The 19,689-nt window shown below is 36.2% G+C and overlaps 1 protein-coding gene and 1 pseudogene across 1 annotated transcript in view; both read right to left on the bottom strand.

The window, feature by feature from the left end:
• The window catches only part of LOC102477016 (olfactory receptor 11G2), a 5,188-nt gene extending 4,052 nt beyond the window's left edge, over positions 1-1,136 (bottom strand). The window contains exon 1 of the mRNA XM_006149424.1: positions 219-1,136. Coding sequence (XP_006149486.1) covers positions 219-1,136 — 918 coding nt within the window. The remainder of the gene's footprint in view (positions 1-218) is intronic.
• Positions 1,137-13,779: 12,643 nt separating this feature from the next.
• LOC102477427 (olfactory receptor 11G2-like) lies at positions 13,780-14,734 on the bottom strand (annotated as a pseudogene).
• Between the last annotated feature and the right edge of the window lie 4,955 nt (positions 14,735-19,689).

A 19,689-nucleotide genomic window follows, 5' to 3' on the forward strand; every position in this document is an offset into this window, starting at 1 on the left:
TTATATATATATATATATATACGATTTTAAGTACAAATACTATGCCTTGTGGTAAGTGGTAAGATGATAAAGGATTCTCATTATATCACTTTCTTAACAAATCAGAATGAATTTAAAGACAAATTTATAACTCACAACTTATTAGAGTAAGTTGCATTTGAAAGATGGAATTTGTCTCTCACTTATATTTTATGAACACTTTGTTCAGTCCTAAAGATTTTCCTCAGAGCAGCCTTCATCTCTTTGTTCCTGAGGCTGTATATTAGAGGATTGCAGAGAGGTGTTATCACAGAATAAAACAGAGTAATAATCTTTTGCATTTCCACTGGATGTCCTGATTCAGGGCTAATGTACATCATCATAATAGAGCCATAAAACAGGGTGACAACTGCCAGATGAGAAGCACAAGTAGAAAAAGCCTTTTGTTTGCCAGACTCTGAGGGCATCCTCACCACAGCCAGAAGCACCAGAGCGTAGGAACAGAGAATAAAGACAAAGGTGCTTATCATGAAGAAAGAATTGAGAGAGGAATAAATGAGCTGGGTGGTGGTGTCTTCAGAACAGGACAGCATCATCAGTGGAACAGGGTCACACATAAAGTGGTTGATGACATTTGGGCCACAGTAGGACAACTGTGAAATGAGAACTACTGGAGTTAGGAAGATGATGAACCCACACGACCATCCAAAGATGACGAGGCCGGTGCACAACTGCCTGGTCATGATGCGTGGATAATGCAGAGGGCGACAGATGGCAAGGTACCTGTCAAAGGCCATGATGCAAAGGAAGAAGCCCTCATCACAGCCAAAGGTGCAGAAGAAGTAGAACTGTGCAAAACAGCTCACAAAGGAGATGGACTTGCTTGTGGAGAGGAAGTTTGCCAACATGTTAGGAACAGTGGTGGTGACATAACAGATTTCCAGCAGAGAGAAATTCCCCAAGAGGATGTACATGGGCGTGTGAAGGCGCCGGTCCCAGCGCACAGCACAGGCAATGGCTGCGTTCCCCATCAGGGTTAGAGTGTAGGTCACTGAGAAGAGCCCGAAGTAGAGGAGCTGCTTTTCTGGGCTGGAGGGAAAGCCCAAGAGGATGAAGTGACTGACGGGGTGGGTGATTTCTCCACTAGACACATTCATTAGTCTGGAAGACAAGGAGATGGGAGAGGACACTGTTCTTATAGCTCAATAAAGAATGAGGTTTTATCTTGAAACACTATGTACCTTTATTCTTGTTTTTATTAAATAGTATAAGTCTTGGTTACAGAAATAAGACTGTGCTTATCATAACTTAATTCCCCAATATTCTGGCTTCATTTTAGTAAGAGACAAATATTAATGCAAATAGAAATCATGTTTGGGCAAACATTAAACACAATCAGGATACTGGATTACATCTGAGCAGTTCAAACCATAATTTTGATAATTCTTTTTCTGTGTGTTTCCTCATATGTCTATCACATGGAATATGGTATATACAAATCTGTGTATATGAGTTCTTTCTAATGTATTAGCTCTTAATTGATTGTTTTACTAATGATGTGACTAACAGTCATATATAGAATCAAAAGCAACACTCACTCTATTTGTCTTTTCTGCTTCAGATTTTCTGAAGATAATAAGTGCACAAAGTCACAGTTCAGGGAAGGTCCTGTAAATGCAACAAACAAGCAAGACAGAGGCTGCATGGCTTTGTCAGTTAAGGAAGCATTCTATCACATAAAATCAAGGCACATTAAACTAGTGAAACTGATAGCAGTTTTTGAGTTGGTGAAATATCAGAGTGTAATCAGAGATTTTGTATTGTACCAGCATGAACATTCATTATAATAATAAGGAATTTTCCTCAAAAATTGATGTTACGCATTGTCACACTAAGCCCCTGGCCTCCTTTTGAATAATATTCATTCATATCTGAAAATCATAAGGAAATTAGGTCAATTATTTTCTGAACGTCAAGAATAAAACAATAAAATTAGTACTCTCTAGCTTTCTTTCTAATGTTGTTATCACCGAAGTTTTACATTGTCAGCTTCAATAGAAAGCTCTTGCCAGTCAATTTATTTACAAGGCAAATTTGGCACTTGTTGCATTATGGTGTAAAAAGTTTTTACTCCTCGTATATGAGCTGAGAAGAAAGGAAAGAGAAGGGAAATAGGATATTACACTAGAAGGATAAAACTCTGTGAAGAACTTCTGAAGATTTGGAAAATCTAGTCTGAAACCTTCCACTGAGTCAAACAGAGTGAATTTGAGCTATTATTTTCCCTGTTTCTAAGCTTGTATTTAAGGCAAAGATGAAAGCTCAGAAGTTTCTCTTGTACCATGGCCATTGAGATTTGAGAACCTCTCTCCCCAGACATTTTTAAAGTGTTTGCTCCACAGATGAGATAGTTTTTGAATTTCACTTGCTTACAATGAATTCCCAAGCTCTACCTTTCTCATAGGAATAATACATTTGCAGAAGTAGGTTCTCACCTACTCTTAAGCTTTTGTAAGCAGGCACTGAAAAAGGTTCCTGGGGAATAATTAAACAGGAATAGAGCTTGTTGTAATACCCAGGACAGGAAGATCTACCACTGGGTTCCCTGTTTCTTTTATTCAACGCATTCTCTTACCACCAATATTGGTTCTCAAATATTTACTGTGAGACATTTTAGTTGTAATTTCATGACAGGTACTGGAAAAATGGCATTTTAAGTGCTAAGAGTTGTATAGCAGTATTAAGGAAACATTTATGGAGTGCTTAGCAGAGTGGGGATGCAGCGAGATAGGCAAAAGAGAAAGCACTTCCTGCCTACATAAAATTCATTCAGTTTAGTCTTAGGTTTTGGGGAAAAATTACAAGTAGATCAGCTGTTTTGTGAGCTGTTTTGCAACAGAAATTACACTCAATCAGTATGAATATGTTAATTATATATATATTTTTTCATTTGATAAAGTATAAAGTAGCATAGGAGATTGGAACTGGGAGTTAGAAGTTGTCATTTCAAATAAGATTTTAGGGCAATAATCCAGACAGATCTTAACCTTTGAGCACTGTCATAAAAAAGTGGAAGAAACCATGCTGATATTGAGAGAGTTTTTCAGATAGAACAAATAAGTCCTGGAAACAGAGGCAGGTGTGTGTCCAGCATGGCAGACAAGGATCAGGGAGGCTAGTGTGCTGGAGCAGTGAGAACTGAGAAGGCTCCTTAGGTCACCATCCTCTTATCTCCACTTCCTCTTTGAGTAGCAGCTATCCTTCAGTCTACCCCTCAACTCAAGTTTTCGGTTTGCAAATTTTCTAGATAGTAATTGTAATTACTTCTCATATAACCTACGTGACTTTAGTTGGCATTTTCACAAAATAATTTTCAGAATATCTTTAATTTTTCTGACTACTGTCATGTTAACACTATGCAGTCTTAATTTTGAGCTGCATACTAAATTACAGATAGTTTCTATGATATGTTAAAATGCAAAAAAACAAAAACAAAAAACAAAATAGAAACCCAGACACTTGTCTGAGTGTTTACTGAGTGGCTTTGACAGGGAAAGATCTTCATTAATTAGCTTTAGTAGGGATATCGGAAGCTTCTGAAACATTTCTGTTATTTATTTGCTCATGAGAGGGAATAGGTTGAAATCGCATGCTTTTTTTCTCATCTTGTGGAGCCATGCTATCTATAGCAAGTCTTCTGCTTTTTCTTTGATCTTAGAGGCCTCTGGGCATTTAAAATTTGCTTGGTCTGTGTTTTAGTAAGGAAGTGTTGCCAACAACTGAAATACTTGAAATGGAAAAATTTACAGAATTGAGTTTACTTACCTCATAGTTTTGAGTGTCTAAGGTCAGAGGCTGAATCTGGGGAGAGTCTTCTTGTTGATGGGGACTCTTCGTAGAGTCCCGAAATAGTGCAGGGCAATAGCTGGTGGTACAGAGCAAGAGCAGTGTTTCTGCATCCTCATGGGACCTCATCCTGATGATCTAACCCCACCCCAGTCATCACATTCCAAAGCCACACATTCAACACTTTAATTGTATTGTTTCTGTAGTGTTGACACCATTACAATGACTCACCATATCTCAAGGTATGTATTTCTAGGGGATATATTTAAATCACAGCTGTGTTGGAGTTTAGGGTCTAAAGGAGGGAAGGCTTGGGAGAGAACTTCCAGTAGGGCAGTGCCAAACAGAAATATGGGGGCATATGAGATAATACTAAGCCACCAGGGCCATACCAGTAGTGGTTGCAGGGATGGGATTGCTCTCAAGACCTCAGAACTGTAAAGTCACTGGCAATATGCAATGGCCACTTGAAAAACCTACGGGAGTCAGACTCCAAGAACAAACAGCCATCTGCACTGCAACAAGAGAAACCATGGGGATGGGACTGCCCAAGACCTTAGAGGAAAAACTCTCTTTTGGGAGATATGGACTTTGGAATCAAAAGAGATGTCTGCTCTCTTGAGTTTCAGAAATGTTTGGTGCCTTTCATTCCTTTATTATGAGAATTTAAATCCTATGTCTTTCTCATCATTAAATCTGAGAAACTGATAACATATATTCTTGATTTCACATCTCACGTCTGGAAGAAGTTTGCCTTGCATCTCAGATGTGACTTAACTTGAGCTTTTGGGTTGAAGCTGGAATCTTGGATATGAATGAACACAGGCCCAGTGTGAGTTTTAAGCCATCGAGTCAGAAGTCCAGCAATGTAACTACCATGGCATTAGCTGCACACCCCCCACCTGTTTTGGATATGAATGAACACATGCCCAGAGTGAGTTTTAAGCCATTGAGTCAGGACTTGGACTGTGGTTGGCCATGTAGGAGTCCAGCAATGTAACCACCATGGCATCAGCTGCACACCCCCCACCTGTTCTTTCTAATTGAGTTAGTTTTGCTTCCCTCTATTTTCATTAAATATTTCTAAGTCAGATATTTACATTGTCAGGGTGAGAAGAAAGCACTTGACACTCAACCCACTTATGCAGAACATGTGGCACTTGATGCATTAAGGTATAAAAAGGTTTTATTATTTTACTTTATTTTTTAAATTTGCTACGGGCCAAGTGCACTCAAAGACCATCTACAGGGAGAAAGCAAACTGCCAGGTCCTGTACTCAAACCATGGTAAGCCATGTGGGAGTCCAGTGCCTTAATCACCAAACCACCTGCTGACTTACTCCTTATATATGTGCTGAGAGGAAAGGAAAGAGAAGAGAAATAAAATATTACCACACAGAATAAAAAGTATTGAAGGAATTTCTGAAGACTATGACAGTCCTGTCTGTAAATTGGCATTGAGTTGCAGAGTAAATTTGAGAGATTTTCCCCCTTCTACTTCATATTTAAGGTCAAGATAAAAACCCAGAAGCTGACTTACTCCTTATATGTGTGCTGAGAGGAAAGGAAAGAGAAGGGAAATAAAATATTACCACACAGAATAAAAAGTATTGAAGGAATTTCTGAAGACTATGACAGTCCTGTCTGTAAATTGGCATTGAGTTGCAGAGTAAATTTGAGAGATTTTCCCCCTTCTACTTCATATTTAAGGTCAAGATAAAAACCCAGATGAAGGTATTCTTTTTTGCTTCCTTATATTACGACCTTTGAGATTTGAAAACTTCTCCCTAGACATTTTTAAAGTATTTTCTAAACAAATAAGCTAGTTTAAAAATTTTATTTATTTACAATGAATTTTTTAACCCCTTTCTTTATAAGCAACATGTTTGTAGAAGTAGATTCTCACCTTCTCTTATGCTTTAAGTAATCAGGTACTGCAAAAGGTTCCTGGGGAGTAATTAAATAGTAATAGAGCTTTTTGTAATACCTATTCAATACTCAATACAATAGGATGCTCTACCATTAGATTCCCTGTTTCTATTAAAAAATTTCTTTGTCCATCAATATAAGTTCTGAACTCATTACTTAGAAATATTTGTTGCAGTTTTCTGATAGCCACTAGCATAATGGCATTTTAAGTGCTAAAACTTATATGGAATTACTCAAGATACATTTATGCAGTGTTTAACAGAGAGTGGGACTATAGAGGGATAGCAATACAAAAAACAAGTACTGCCTACATAGAGCATTTCAACTTAGAGTTGTGGTGGTGGGAAAGCAACAGAAAAATAGAACTAGTAAGTGAATAAGTGAACTATATATTTTTTTAAATTTGGTAAAAATGAAGTGTGGATGGGATGGCAGATTGGGGTCAAGAATCAGACTTTGTAATGCAGGATAAGAGATTATGGTATGATAACATTCATTGGGAGATGCTAGCACTCTCTCTCTCTCTATCTCTCTCAAACAAGAACAAGCACAGACTGGTGAATAAAAAACAAAACAAAAGTACATGTTTGTCAGAGAATTCTAAGTGTAGCTGAAGTACCAATTGTGAAGCAATTTTCCACTGACAGAATAAGAAAGATAATGGGATAAAGGCCCTCAAAGCATGTCATATATCCACATGGTTGCTCCTACCATCATGGGTAGGGAGGCCTTAGAGAACAGAATGGTTTCCATCAAAGGACTCAGAATTGAAATACTTTCCTGTACATTCTGGCCCACTGCACATCACAGTGTATGCCAAGATGCTTTAGCTGTGACTCAAGATGGCATAGGTGTAGCTCAATTGGATATTTGAAGGGCATAGGTCTTGATAGTGGAAGAAATATTATTTATACCCATGTGGGAAAAAAACATGGCAGTAAATTCTGCAGGTGTGTAGAGAGTAAGAGCTGTGAGTGTGTGGTAGTTGCCACCTAAATTTAAAAGGATGTATGGAATAGCTTCTGAGCTCAGGCAGACAACAGCTGCAGGTGTGGAGTCATAGTAAAAAGCTTCCAATAGAGAAGTGCCAGACACAAATGTGGGATCAATGAGAGATTATTCCCCAGCGCCATACCTATTAGTGCTGCAGGGATGGGGGATTGCTCTCGAAACCTCAGGAATGTAGCGTCACTGGCAGTGTGCAATAATTACTTCGGAAAGCTACAGGTACCAGACTCTAAGTATGAGCAGCCACATGGACTGCAACAAGAGAAGTCACTGGATAGGGCTTTCCAGGACCTTAGAGGACCAACCCCCTTTGGAGTACACAGAATTTGTTCTCAAAGGAGATTATTTTCAAGGTTTATGATCTAGTGTCTGCACTCTAGGGTTTCAGACATGCTTGGGTCCTTTTATTTCTTTATCATGAGAATTTATATCCTGTGCTTGTCTAATCATTATATCTGGGAAGCTGCTAACATGTTGTTGATTTTGTGGTCTTACATCTGGAAGGAATATGCCTTGCATCTCAGATTGACTTGGACTTGGACTTTAGTGTTAGAGCTGGAATAAATTGTTTTGGTACCAGTGGAATGGGATGGTTGTATTTTGTATATAAAAAAGATATCAACCTTTGGGACAAGAGGTAGAATGCCATGGTTTGGATAATAATTTTTTTCCTAAAGGGTTTATACTCTAGAATCTTGGACCCAATTATAATGTCTTTGGGAGGTAGTGTGATCTTTAAGAGGTGGAGCTTAATGGGAGGGAACCATTCAATTGGCTGGGGTTATGAGAGGAACAACAAAAGGAAATGAGGAATTCTGTTTTCTCTCTCTTTGTGCATGATGTCTTTCTCTCTTCATCTGTTGGCCATGTTGTGATGTACCACTGGTGGCCAGCCTGGTGCTAACACTTACTTTTTCCCTATTGAGCAACTTCAGCTGTGAGGATTGTAAATCTTTTTTATTCATAAATCATGTAGTCTCAGATAGTCCCATTTAGCAATACAATAATGGAGTAATACATAGAAGTATAGCTTCAATTTCTACCACTTTCTTTGTGGGCACTTTGAGTAAGCCTTGAGGTAGTGAGGTCAGAACTACCTGACTATCTTAGATGAATCATTCTTTCTCCCTGTCTGTTGAGTTCTTTCTCTGTGGAGTATGTTTTCTGATGAACTTTTGTCTGAGAAACAAAGATATGCACAGTTGGGCTTATTCTCACAGGCCCTCCTATATGCCTCTCCCTCAAAGTTATTTGACTATAATTTTCCTGTCTTGTCCCTTTGCTCTTCTGGGTCATTTGTGAAACTTTTTCTTATAGTATCTGTGTCTTGTATTTAAAAAATTAATGGAAATATCATACTATGAAGAAATTGTGAATAGATTTTGAAATTTGTACTCACCAAAAGAAACTCCTAATTTGGTTCCACTTTCTAAGAACTTTCAAACTTCTCTTCCCCCCCATAACAGGCCAATTCTCTCACCATGGCATGAGGACAAGAAAGTATACTGCTTCCATTCTTTTGTAAAGATTTTCTCTACCACTACATTGTATGCCACCATAACAGGCCAATTCTCTCACCACGGCATGAGGACAAGAAAGTATACTACTTCCATTCTTTTGTAGATTTTCTCTACCACTACATTGTATGCCACCTCTGAGAGTGTCTACATTGTAGCTTTTGTCAATTTTTTCTTTCTACAAATATATTTTCAAAGGACCTATTTATGAACCATGGCTGAGCTTTTCTTCTTTTTTAGATGGTTGTGAAAAACCTTCTCACTGCTTACCATAAAGTTATAGATATAAGTGACATATGTGATTGTATGTAAATGAGAAATTGAAATAAAAAAAGAAAAGAAAAGAAATACTTTGAAATGTACCAAAGTAATTTTCAAAGCTGTTAAGGGGCAACAACCTGAATATGAGGTAGAATGTAAGATGAGTGAGAAATGTTTGCTTAGTAACTAGCTTAAAGAGAATTATAAATATAAAATATACCTTTATAGCAAAACAATACATTAGAAATCATTAATTTTTAAAGCCCTTTTCTCATATAATGAAAACTGAAAGATAGAACTGACAGATGAAAATTAGTGTTAGTTGTATGAGTAGTTTAAACCTACCATTAGAAAATGAAAAACTCAATTGTCTATATGTTCTTTCCATGGAGGTATTTTTCCAGGCAGTTGTTCAGCAATGCAATTTGTATTTGTTATGTAAAGTATAATGAAAAAGCACTTTTTTTGGTCCTAGAACTCAAAGAAAGCCTGCCTTTTAAGTCCAGAAAATATTTCTTAAAAAATATTTTTTAAAAAATAAAAAAATATTTAATTTTATTATTATTGTTACTATTATTTTTATTTAATTTACCATACGACATGTGGGCTCAGAGAGAGAGAGAGAGAGAGATACCAGATCCAGAAACTGCAGTCGGCCATGTGGAAGTCCAGAGCCTTAACCACAACACCAGCTGCCTTTCCCCAGAAAATATTCTTAGCCCAGGCTCTTTATGATAGGATTTCAATGGCAGCTGTACCTCACTTTGTAGAATAAAGACAACTTCAACAACATCTTGAAGTTTACAATTTAAGATTTGTTAAATTATAGCTTATATTTTTTACTCTTTTTCATTATTTTTGGAGAGTCATATTTGGAAAAAGATGGCCAAAGAACAAAATAAAAATTATAAAGAAAGTAATTTAATTTCAATTAAGGATTTAATAGGAATAACTTTAAGCACATTTCTGGCAGTACTCAAATAAGTCACACATTACCATTATTAAACCAAACATGGTACTAGAAATTGTGTTTAAATTGGATTTACCACAAAGCAAACTTTGCTTTGTAATGCCTGAATATTGATAATTAGCTCTATGCCACATTGCAGATCACTAACACACTTTAAATTCAGAATCCTTGTCTTATGCATGCTCTGAAATATCACTTCACATCCAGCTAAGGCTATTGATCTTTTTCCATAAAGTAAAAATCACATATTATATTCTGGAAAGAAAAACTGCCTTCAAACTGGAGTCTTTTTTAGTGAATACATAATGATGGAGAAATACAGGATGACAGTGTTAATCTCCAAAGCAGTGTATGATCATCATGTCATAGGTACTAGTTACTTCAGCTAAGTAGTACAAAGCACCGCTGTGTTCTTGTTTAATTCAATTACATACAGAATTTCCATTTATTTATTTATTTATTTAAGATAGGGACTTTTGCTATAGGGCTCACGTGCTTACCTTAGAGACTGGGAGAGAGACAGAATGTGAGAAATCACCCCCTGGGAGGATGGTCATGCCACAATTTCTTCTTTTCCATTCTCTTCTGGGGATTTCTTCAGCATGAGTTTCAAGTCACAGGTCTGAGACTCAAACAATGGTTGACTATGTGGGAGACCAGGGATATAACCATTATACAATCTACTGTTCTGACCAATTTCTTTATAAACATACAATTAAATTTAACAACAGCAAAATATTGATTCATTAAAAATATTTTTCTTTGGAGGCCAGTAGGTGGCATCGTAGTAATGTGCTGGACTCTAACATGGCTAACCCTGGTTTGGCTCTGGTGGGAGGCTTGAAATCACACCAGGTGCGTGTGAGTGCATGCCAAAAGTCCTGAGAGGAGGATGGAGGAGAAGGGATTGCAGTGTGGCAATCTTCTTTTTAGAGGAGGTGATTTCTAACTTTCTTTTTCTCTTTCTGTGTCTCTCCGTGAATGTGCCCTTGAGCAAACGATCAGGTAGGCTTTATTCCAGGAATGCAAGGTCAGTTCAACATATGCAAAACCATAAATACAATACACCATATTAACAGAAAGAAAGACAAAAACCATATGATCATATCAATTGATGCAGGAAAAACATATGATAAGATACAACATCCCTTCATGATCAAGACTCTCAATAATGTTGGCATAGAAATGTCATTTCTCAACACATAAAAACTATCAATGAAAAATCTATAGCAAACATCATCCTGATTGAAGAAAAACTGAAAGTTTTTTCACTACAAACTGGTACAAGACAGGGATGCCCATTATCTCCACTCCTTTTCTTTTTTTCTTTTTTCTTTATATACTTTTTATTATTATTCATACAGTAAATCACTATACATCATCTAGATTGTGAAGAGACTTTACCCAGCATGATTTACACCTCCTGCCCAGTTGAGACTATTATACACATCCTCATCAACAGATAATAAACCTTATCTATGTCCCACGAGTGTCTTACTTCTCCATTTTACCCCCAATTTCCTTTTCTAGCTCTTTTCCTCCTACACTGGAAATACTCACCAATGGAATCAGAAAAGAGAATAAAATAAGAGACAAATAGGAAAAAAAGAGGTAAAACTCTCTCTATTTGCAGATAACATGATTGTATACATAGAAGACCCAACGGTATTGATGAAAAAATTCCTGGAAGTAATATATGAATACAGTAAAGTTGCAGAATACAATATCAACATATAGAAATTTATAGCATTGTTATATGACTGAGATAGAACTGAAAAAGTAATTTCATTTACCATAGCCACAAAAACTATAAGATACCTAGGAATAAATCTAACCAAAGAAACCGAAGACCTCCACAAGGAGAAGTTAGATTATGAGAAGAAAATTATGAAAAGCTAAAAATAGAAATTGAAAATGACACAAAAAAGGAGAAAGACACCCATGTACCTGGATTGGAAGAATTAATGTAATCAAAATAGCAATCATACCCAAATTAATCTACATATTTAATGCAATCCCAATGAAAATACCAGAAACATTCTTCACAGATCTGGAAAAGACAATCATACAATTTGTCTGGAGTCATAAAAGACCTTGTATTGCCAAATCAATCCTGAAAAAGAGGAGTGGAGTGGGTGGTATCTCACTCTCAGACACAAAAATATACTACAAAGCTGTGGTAATCAAAACAGCATGGAACCAGTACAGAAACTGATAGGTGGACCAATAAAACAGAATAGAGTTCCTGGAAATAAATTCCCAAACATACAGTTAACTGATTTTTGACAAAGGGTACCAGTCAATCCAGTGGGCAAAGGAAAATCTCTTCAGCTAATGGTGCTGGAAAAACTGGATATCCACCTGCAGAAAGATGAATTTGAACCCTTATCTCTTAACATTAACAAAAATCAACTTAAGGTGGATCAAAGGTCTAAACGTAAGACCTCAAACTATAAAACTGCTCCAGGAAAGCACTGGGGGAAATTCTGGGAGATATCGGGGTAGGCAAATATTTCTTAAATAAGACACGCAAAGCACAGTCAATAATCTCAGAAATAGACAAGTGGGATTACATCAGCCTAAGAAGTTTTTGCTTGGCCAAAGACACAGTAATCAGTGTGAATCAACAGCCCTCAAAATGGGAAAATATTTTTGTAAAGTATGCATAAGATAAGGGACTGATAACCAGAATGCAGAAGGAACTCAAGTAGCTGTCCTGAAAAAAAGATGTTCAACCCTATCAAAAGATGGGAGAATGAACTGAAAACAAACAAAAAACCCAAAAAATGAACAAAACCCCCCCCCACTGTCTAGGGATGACATATGAATAGCCAAAAGGCATATGAAAAAATGTTCAACATCCCTCATTGAAAGGGAAATGCAGATCAAAACAACAATGAGCTACCACCTAACCCCAGTCAGAATGACTAAGATTAAAAAAAACAAAAAATGTTAGGTGCTGGCTGGGATGGGTGAAAGGGGAACTCTCACTGTTGGTGGGGATGTAAACTGATTCAGCCACTGTGAACGATCTGGAAATTCCTCAAAAATCTACAAATAGAACTACCATATGATCCAGCAATCCCTCTCCTTGGTATCTACCCAAAGGACAGAAGAATTTAATCTGAAAAGTGCTTGCACATTCATCTATTTGTGGTATTATTCACAATTACTAAGACGTGCAATCAACCCAAATTCCCACGAACAGATAAATGGATTGGAAAACTGTGGCACATATAATCTATGAAATATTACTCAGCTATAAAGAACAGCAAAACACTGGCTGTTGACAGAAAGTGTATGAATATGAAAGATTTACTGCTGAGTGAAGCAAGCCAGGCTATGAAGGAGAAACATTGTATGTCTCCACTTAAAATATACTGAGTGTCCGCACTCTATGGCTGAAACTGAATGACTAAAGGATATAAAAACATAGTAAATGGTTGTGAATATCAGATATAGTGTGGGAAGAAGGTGTGTGAAGGAGTAGAGTCCGAGGAAGGATATTAAGGAGAAAAATAGAGATGTAAAGCATTAATTGGACAAAGAAATGGGGTAAAATCTGTTGAAGATAACTTTATAGTATTATTAATTGGACTGATGTGAAATATTCACATGTTCGAATATTCACTTTGCAAGCTAATAACATGATTGAATGTATAAAAGAACTTGAAATAAAATAAAGATTGTTTTATCTTGAAACACTATGTACCTTTATTCTTGTTTTTAATAAATAGTATAAGTTTTGGTACAGAGATAAGACTCTGCTCATCATAACTTATTGCCTAATATTTTGGCTTCATTTTAGTAAGAGACAAATATTAATACAAATAGAAATTATGTTTGGGCAGACATTAAATGCAATCAGGATACTGGATTACATCTGGGTAAGAAAGAAAAAAAATATATATTTTCTTTTTTTAAATTAATTTATTTTTCATTTCATTCTCTTTTATACATCCAATCACATTATTATTTGTCTTACAAAATGGATATTTCAACAGGTGAACATCTCTTCCCAACACAGTTGACAAAACCACAAAACATCTTCAACAGACAATACCGCACCTCCCTGTGACATAATACTTTGCCTCCCTATTTTTCTTTTAAATATCTTTTAAATACAACTACTATGCCTTGTGGTAAGTGATAAGATGATAAAGAATCCTCATTATATCACTTAATAAATGTAAAATAATTTAAAGACAAAAATTTCACTCACATCTTATTAGAGTAAATTGCATTTGAGAGATGGAATTTGACTCTCATTTAAATTTTATGAAAACTTTGGTCAGTCCTGAAGATTTTCCTCAGAGCAGCCTTCATCTCTTTGTTCCTGAGGCTGTATATTAGAGGATTGCAGAGAGGTGTTATCACAGAATAAAACAGAGTAATAATCTTTTGCATTTCCACTGGATGTCCTGATTCAGGGCTAATGTACATCATCATAATAGAGCCATAAAACAGGGTGACAACTGCCAGATGAGAAGCACAAGTAGAAAAAGCCTTTTGTTTGCCAGACTCTGAGGGCATCCTCACCACAGCCAGAAGCACCAGAGCGTAGGAACAGAGAGATAAAGACAAAGGTGCTTATCATGAAGAAAGAATTGAGAGTGGAGTAAACGAGCTTGGTGGTGGTGTCTTCAGAACAAGACAACATCATCAGTGGAACAGGGTCACACATAAAGTGGTTGATGACATTTGGGCCACAGAAGGGCAACTGTGAAATGAGAACTACTGGAGTTAGTAAGATGATGAACCCACACGACCATCCAAAGATGACGAGGCCGGTGCACAGTTGCCTGGTCATGATGCGTGGATAATGCAGAGGGCGGCAGACGGCAAGGTACCTGTCAAAGGCCATGATGCAAAGGAAGAAGCCCTCATCACAGCCGAGGGAGAAGAAGAAGTAGAACTGTGCAAAACAGCTCACAAAGGAGATGGACTTGCTTGTGGAGAGGAAGTTTGCCAACATGTTAGGGACAGTGGTGGTGACATAACAGATTTCCAGCAGAGAGAAATTCCCCAAGAGGATGTACATGGGCGTGTGAAGGCGCCGGTCCCAGCGCACAGCACAGGCGATGGCTGCATTCCCCATCAAGGTTAGAGTGTAGGTCACTGAGAAGAGCCCGAAGTAGAGGAGCTGCTTTTCTGGACTGGAGGGAAAGCCCAGGAGGATGAAGTGACTGACGGGGTGGGTGATTTCTGCACTAGACACATTCATTAGTCTGGAAGACAAGGAGATGGGTGAGGACACTGGTTCTTATAGCTCAATAAAGATTGGGGTTTTATCTTGAAACACTATGTACCTTTATTCTTGTTTTTATTAAATAGTATAAGTCTTGGTTACAGAAATAAGACTGTGCTTATCATAACTTATTCCCCAATATTCTGGCTTCATTTTAGTAAGAGACAAATAATAATACAACTAGAAATCATGTTTGGACAAACATTAAACACAGTCAGGATGTTGGATAACATTTGAGCAGTGCAAACCATAATTTTTATAATTCTTTTTCTGTGTGTTTCTTCATATGTTTATCATATGGAATATAGTATGAACAAATCAATATATATGAGTTCTTTCTAAAGCATTAGCTCTTAATTTATTATTTTACTAAAGATGTGACTAACAGTCATATATAGAATCAAAAACAACACTCACTCTATTTGTCTTTTCTGCTACAAATTTTCTGAAGATATGTCCACAAAGTCACAGACCAAGGAAGTTCCTGTAAATGCAACAGACATAAAAACATACAAAGGCTGATTGGTTTTGTCAGTTAAGGAAGCAAGGCACATTAAACTTGTGAAATTGATAGCAGTTTTTGAGTTGATGAAATATCAGAGTGGAATCAGAGTTTTTCTATTGAACAAACAACAACATTCATAATACTAATAAGGAATTTTCCTCAAAAATTGATGTTACATATTGTCACACTAAATCCCTAGGTCTCCTTTTAAATAATATTCAGTCACATCTGAAAATCACAAGGGAATTAGGTCAATTATTTCCTGAGAGTCAAGGATACAACAATAAAATTAGTATTTTCTAGCTTGCTTTCTAATTTTGTTGTCATCAAATATTTGCATTGTCAGCATCAATAGAAAGCTCTTGCCAGTCAATTTATTTATAAGGCAGATTTGGTACTTGTTACATTACGGTGTGAAAAGTACTCCTTGTATATGAGCTGAGAAGAAAAGAAAGAGAAGGGAAATAGAATATTACCCCACAAGGCTAAACCTCTGTGAAGAACTTCCGAAGATTTGGAAAATCTAGTCTGAAACTTCTCATTCAGTTAAAAAGAGTGAAGTTGAACAATTATTTTCCCTGTTTCTAAGCTTGTATTTAAGGCAAAGATGAAAGCTCAGAAGTTTCTCTATTGCACCCTTATATCATAGCCATTGAGATTTGAGAGCCTCTCTCCCCAGACATTTTTAAAGTGTTTGCTCCACAAATGAGATAGTTTTTGAATTTCACTTACTTACAATGAATTCCCAAGTTCTACCATTCCCTGAAGAATAATACATTTGCAGAAGTAGGTTCTCACCTTCTCTTAAGCTTTCCTAAGCATGCACTATAAAAGGTTCCTGGGAATAATTGGTGATAGGGCTTGCTGTAATACCCACAGCAGGAAGATCTACCATTTGGTCCTTTGCTTAGATATCTTTTTAAAAATAATCTTCTTTATGTTATTTTATTTAAAAATTTTTTATCTTATTTTTTGAACATTTGATCATTATACTTCATTTGGCTTGTAAGGAAAATTTACCCAACATCAAATACCTCTCAGACCAGTCCAGTTTAGAGTAATATAAAAGTTATTATCAACAGGTAATAAAGCCATTTCTGTGTCCCACAAATTTCATGCCTTTCTGTTTTTTCTCCTGCTTTCCTTCTCTATACTTTTTCCTTCTCCTCCTCCACCCTCTTCCGCATTGTCTTCCTTGTTAATAACTATTTTCGCTGCCTTTATGCCCTCCAATATTTCAGTCTCCACCGTAGAGTGTGGATAGTGGGTATATATCAGGTAGATACATGCAATGTTTTTCTTTCATACCCTGGCTTGCTTCACTCAGCTATAAATCTTCCATATTTGACTACTTTCCATCAAATGCCAGGGTCTTTTTTTTTATGGCTGAACAGTACTCCAAAGAGTATATGTGCCACAATTTTTCTTTCTTTTGCTTTTAATAAAGAATTATTTTATTTAACTTTATTAACTTATTCATTCATCTATTTCAATTTGACCAGAGAGGGACACAGAGAGAGAGAGAGGAAGCAATCCACCAGGTCTGGAACTTGAACTATGGTCAGCCGTGTGGGAGTCCAGTGCTCCTAACCACCATGCCACCTGCTGGCCCCATGTGCTACAATTTTTCAATCCACTCATCTGTTCTTGGACATTTGGGTTGGTTCCATGTCTTAGCAATTGTAAATAATGCCACAATAAATACTGATGTGCAAGTACTTTTCCGACCAAGTATTTTCCTGTCCTTTGTGTAAATACTCAGAAGTGGGATTGCTAGATCAAGTGGTAGTTATATTTGTGGATCTTTGAGGCATTTCCATATTATTTTCCACAGTGGCTGAAGCAGTTTACATTCCCACCAACAGTTTAGGAGAGTTCCCCTTTCACCACAATCCATCCAACACTTAACACTTTTTGTATTTTTAATCTTTGCCATTCTGACAGTGGTTAGGTGGTATCTCATTATGGTTTTAATTTGCATCTCCCTTATGATAAGGGATGTTGAGCATTTCCTCATATGCTTTTTGGCTGTTTGTATATCTTTGTTAGAAAGATTTGAGTTCCCTGTGTATTCTGTTATCAGTCCCCTGTCTGAGACATAGTTTACAAAAATATTCTCCCATTCTGAGCATTCTGAGGATTGTTGATTCACCCTTATTATTGTGTCCTTTGTTGTGCAGAAACTTCTTAATCTGTTATAGTCCCACTTGTGTATTTTAGGGATTATTGCTCATGTTTTGGGAGTTTTATTTAAGAAGTCTTTGCCTACCTCAAGGTCCCCCATGTTTTTCACCAGTAGTTTTATAGTTTGAGGTCTTAGGTTCAGATATTTGATCTATTTTGAGTTGACTTTTGGTAATGGTGAAAGATGGGGATTAAGTTTTGTCTTTCTGCAAGGGGATACCCAGTTTTTCCAGTACCATTTGCTAAAGAGATATTCCTTTTATCACTGGATTGATTGGTATCCTTTGTAAAAAAAGCAGTTGGCCACAAGCTTTGGAATTTATTTCTGGGGTCTCTATTCTATTCCATTGGTCTACCTGTCTGTTTTTGTGTCAATACCATGCTGTTTGGGTTATCACAGATTTATAGTATATTTTGGGGTTAGGGAGTGAGATGTCTTCCACTCCACTCTTCTCATGCAGGATTGCTTTGGCAACATGAGGTCTTTTATGATTACAGACAAATTGTATGATTGTCTTTTCCAGATTTGTGAAGAAAGTTTATGATATTTTGATGGGAATTTCATTAAATACATAGATTAATTTGGTAGAATTGCCATTTTGATTATATTAATTCTTCTAATCCAGGCATATGGATGTTTTCTGACTTTTTTTTGTATTCTTTTCAATATATATTTTTTAAGATGTTCATAGTTTTCATTGTAAATATTCTTTTCAATATATTTTTTTAAGATGTTCATAGTTTTCATTGTAAAGGTCTTTGTCCTCCTTAGTAGGTTTATTTCTAGGTAACTTATACATTTTGTGGCTATGGTTAAAGGACTTCCTTTCTTCAGATCTACCTCAGTTAACTTGTTGTTTGTACAAAGAAATGCTACAGATTTTTGTATGTTGATTTTGTATCATGAAACTTCACTGTATTCATTTATTACTTTGAGAAGTTTTTTCATGGAAACTTTTGGATCTTCTAAGTACATGATTATGTCATATGCAAATAAAGATATTTTGACTGTTCTTTGCCTATTTGAATGTCTTTTATATTATTCTCTTTTCTGATTGCATTGGCTAAGACTTCCAGCACTATATTGAAAAGAAGTGGAGAAAGTGTGCATCATTTGAGAGGTTTCCTTTTTAGTGGAAAAGTTTTCAGTTTTTCCTCATTCAGTATAATATTGGCTATTGAGTTTTTCATCTATGGCTTTTATTGTGTTGAGAAATGACCCTCTGTACCAATCTTGCTAAGAGTCTTAATCATGAAGGGATGCTGTATTTTATTTGATGGTTTCTGTGCATCAGTTAAAATGATCATATGGTTTTCGTCTTTTCTTCTGTTAATATGTTAATATGGTGCATTATGCTTAAGGTCTTGCATATGTTGAACCATCCTTGCATTCCTGATGATAAAGCCTACCTGATCTTGATGAATAATGTTTTTCTAATAAATTTTTGGCTATGATTTGAGAATCAGAGGTATTGCTCTGTGATTTTCCTTTTTTGTCATGTCATATCTTTATCTGTTTGGAAATGAGAATGATGGAGGCTTAATAAAATGAATTTGAGAGGTTTCCTTCCTTTTGGATCTTTAGTAACAATTTGAGTAGAATGGGACTTAACTCTTCCTTAAAAGTTTTGTAGAATTCAGAAGTGAAGCCATCAGGACCTGGGATTTTCTTTTTTGGGAAGTTATTTATTACTGATTCAATCTCATGGCTTATTATGGATTATTCAGGTTTTATGACATCATGCTGATTTAATCTTGGTAGATTATATGCATCCAGAATTTTTTCCATCTCCTCCACATTCTCTTGTATGTTGGCACATAGTCACTCGTACTATCCTCTAATGATGTTTTGTGTTTCTATTTTGTCTGCTCTAATGTTGCCTGTTTTGTTATGTAATTGATTTATCTGGTTCTTTTGTTCTTCTTTATCAGTCTAGCTAATGGTGTGTCGATATTGTTAATCTTTTCAAAGAATCAGCTTTAACTTTCATTTATTTTATGTATAGTTCATTTATTTTGTTTCATTTATTTCTGCTTGAATCTTTATGATTTCTTTTCACCTGGCAGTTTTTGAACATTTTATGTTGTTGTTTTTCCAGTTCACTGAGGTATGATGTTAGTTTGTCTATTTGTCACCTTTCCATTTTTACTTATGCACACTAATTGCTATGATTCCGCCCCCTTTTTTAAAGAATTATTTTTATTTAACTTTATTTATTTATCTATTTTAATTTGACCAGAG

The sequence above is a fragment of the Tupaia chinensis genome, unplaced genomic scaffold (assembly GCF_000334495.1).
Source record: "Tupaia chinensis unplaced genomic scaffold, TupChi_1.0 Scaffold000260_1, whole genome shotgun sequence".
Taxonomy (NCBI): Eukaryota; Metazoa; Chordata; class Mammalia; order Scandentia; family Tupaiidae; genus Tupaia; species Tupaia belangeri.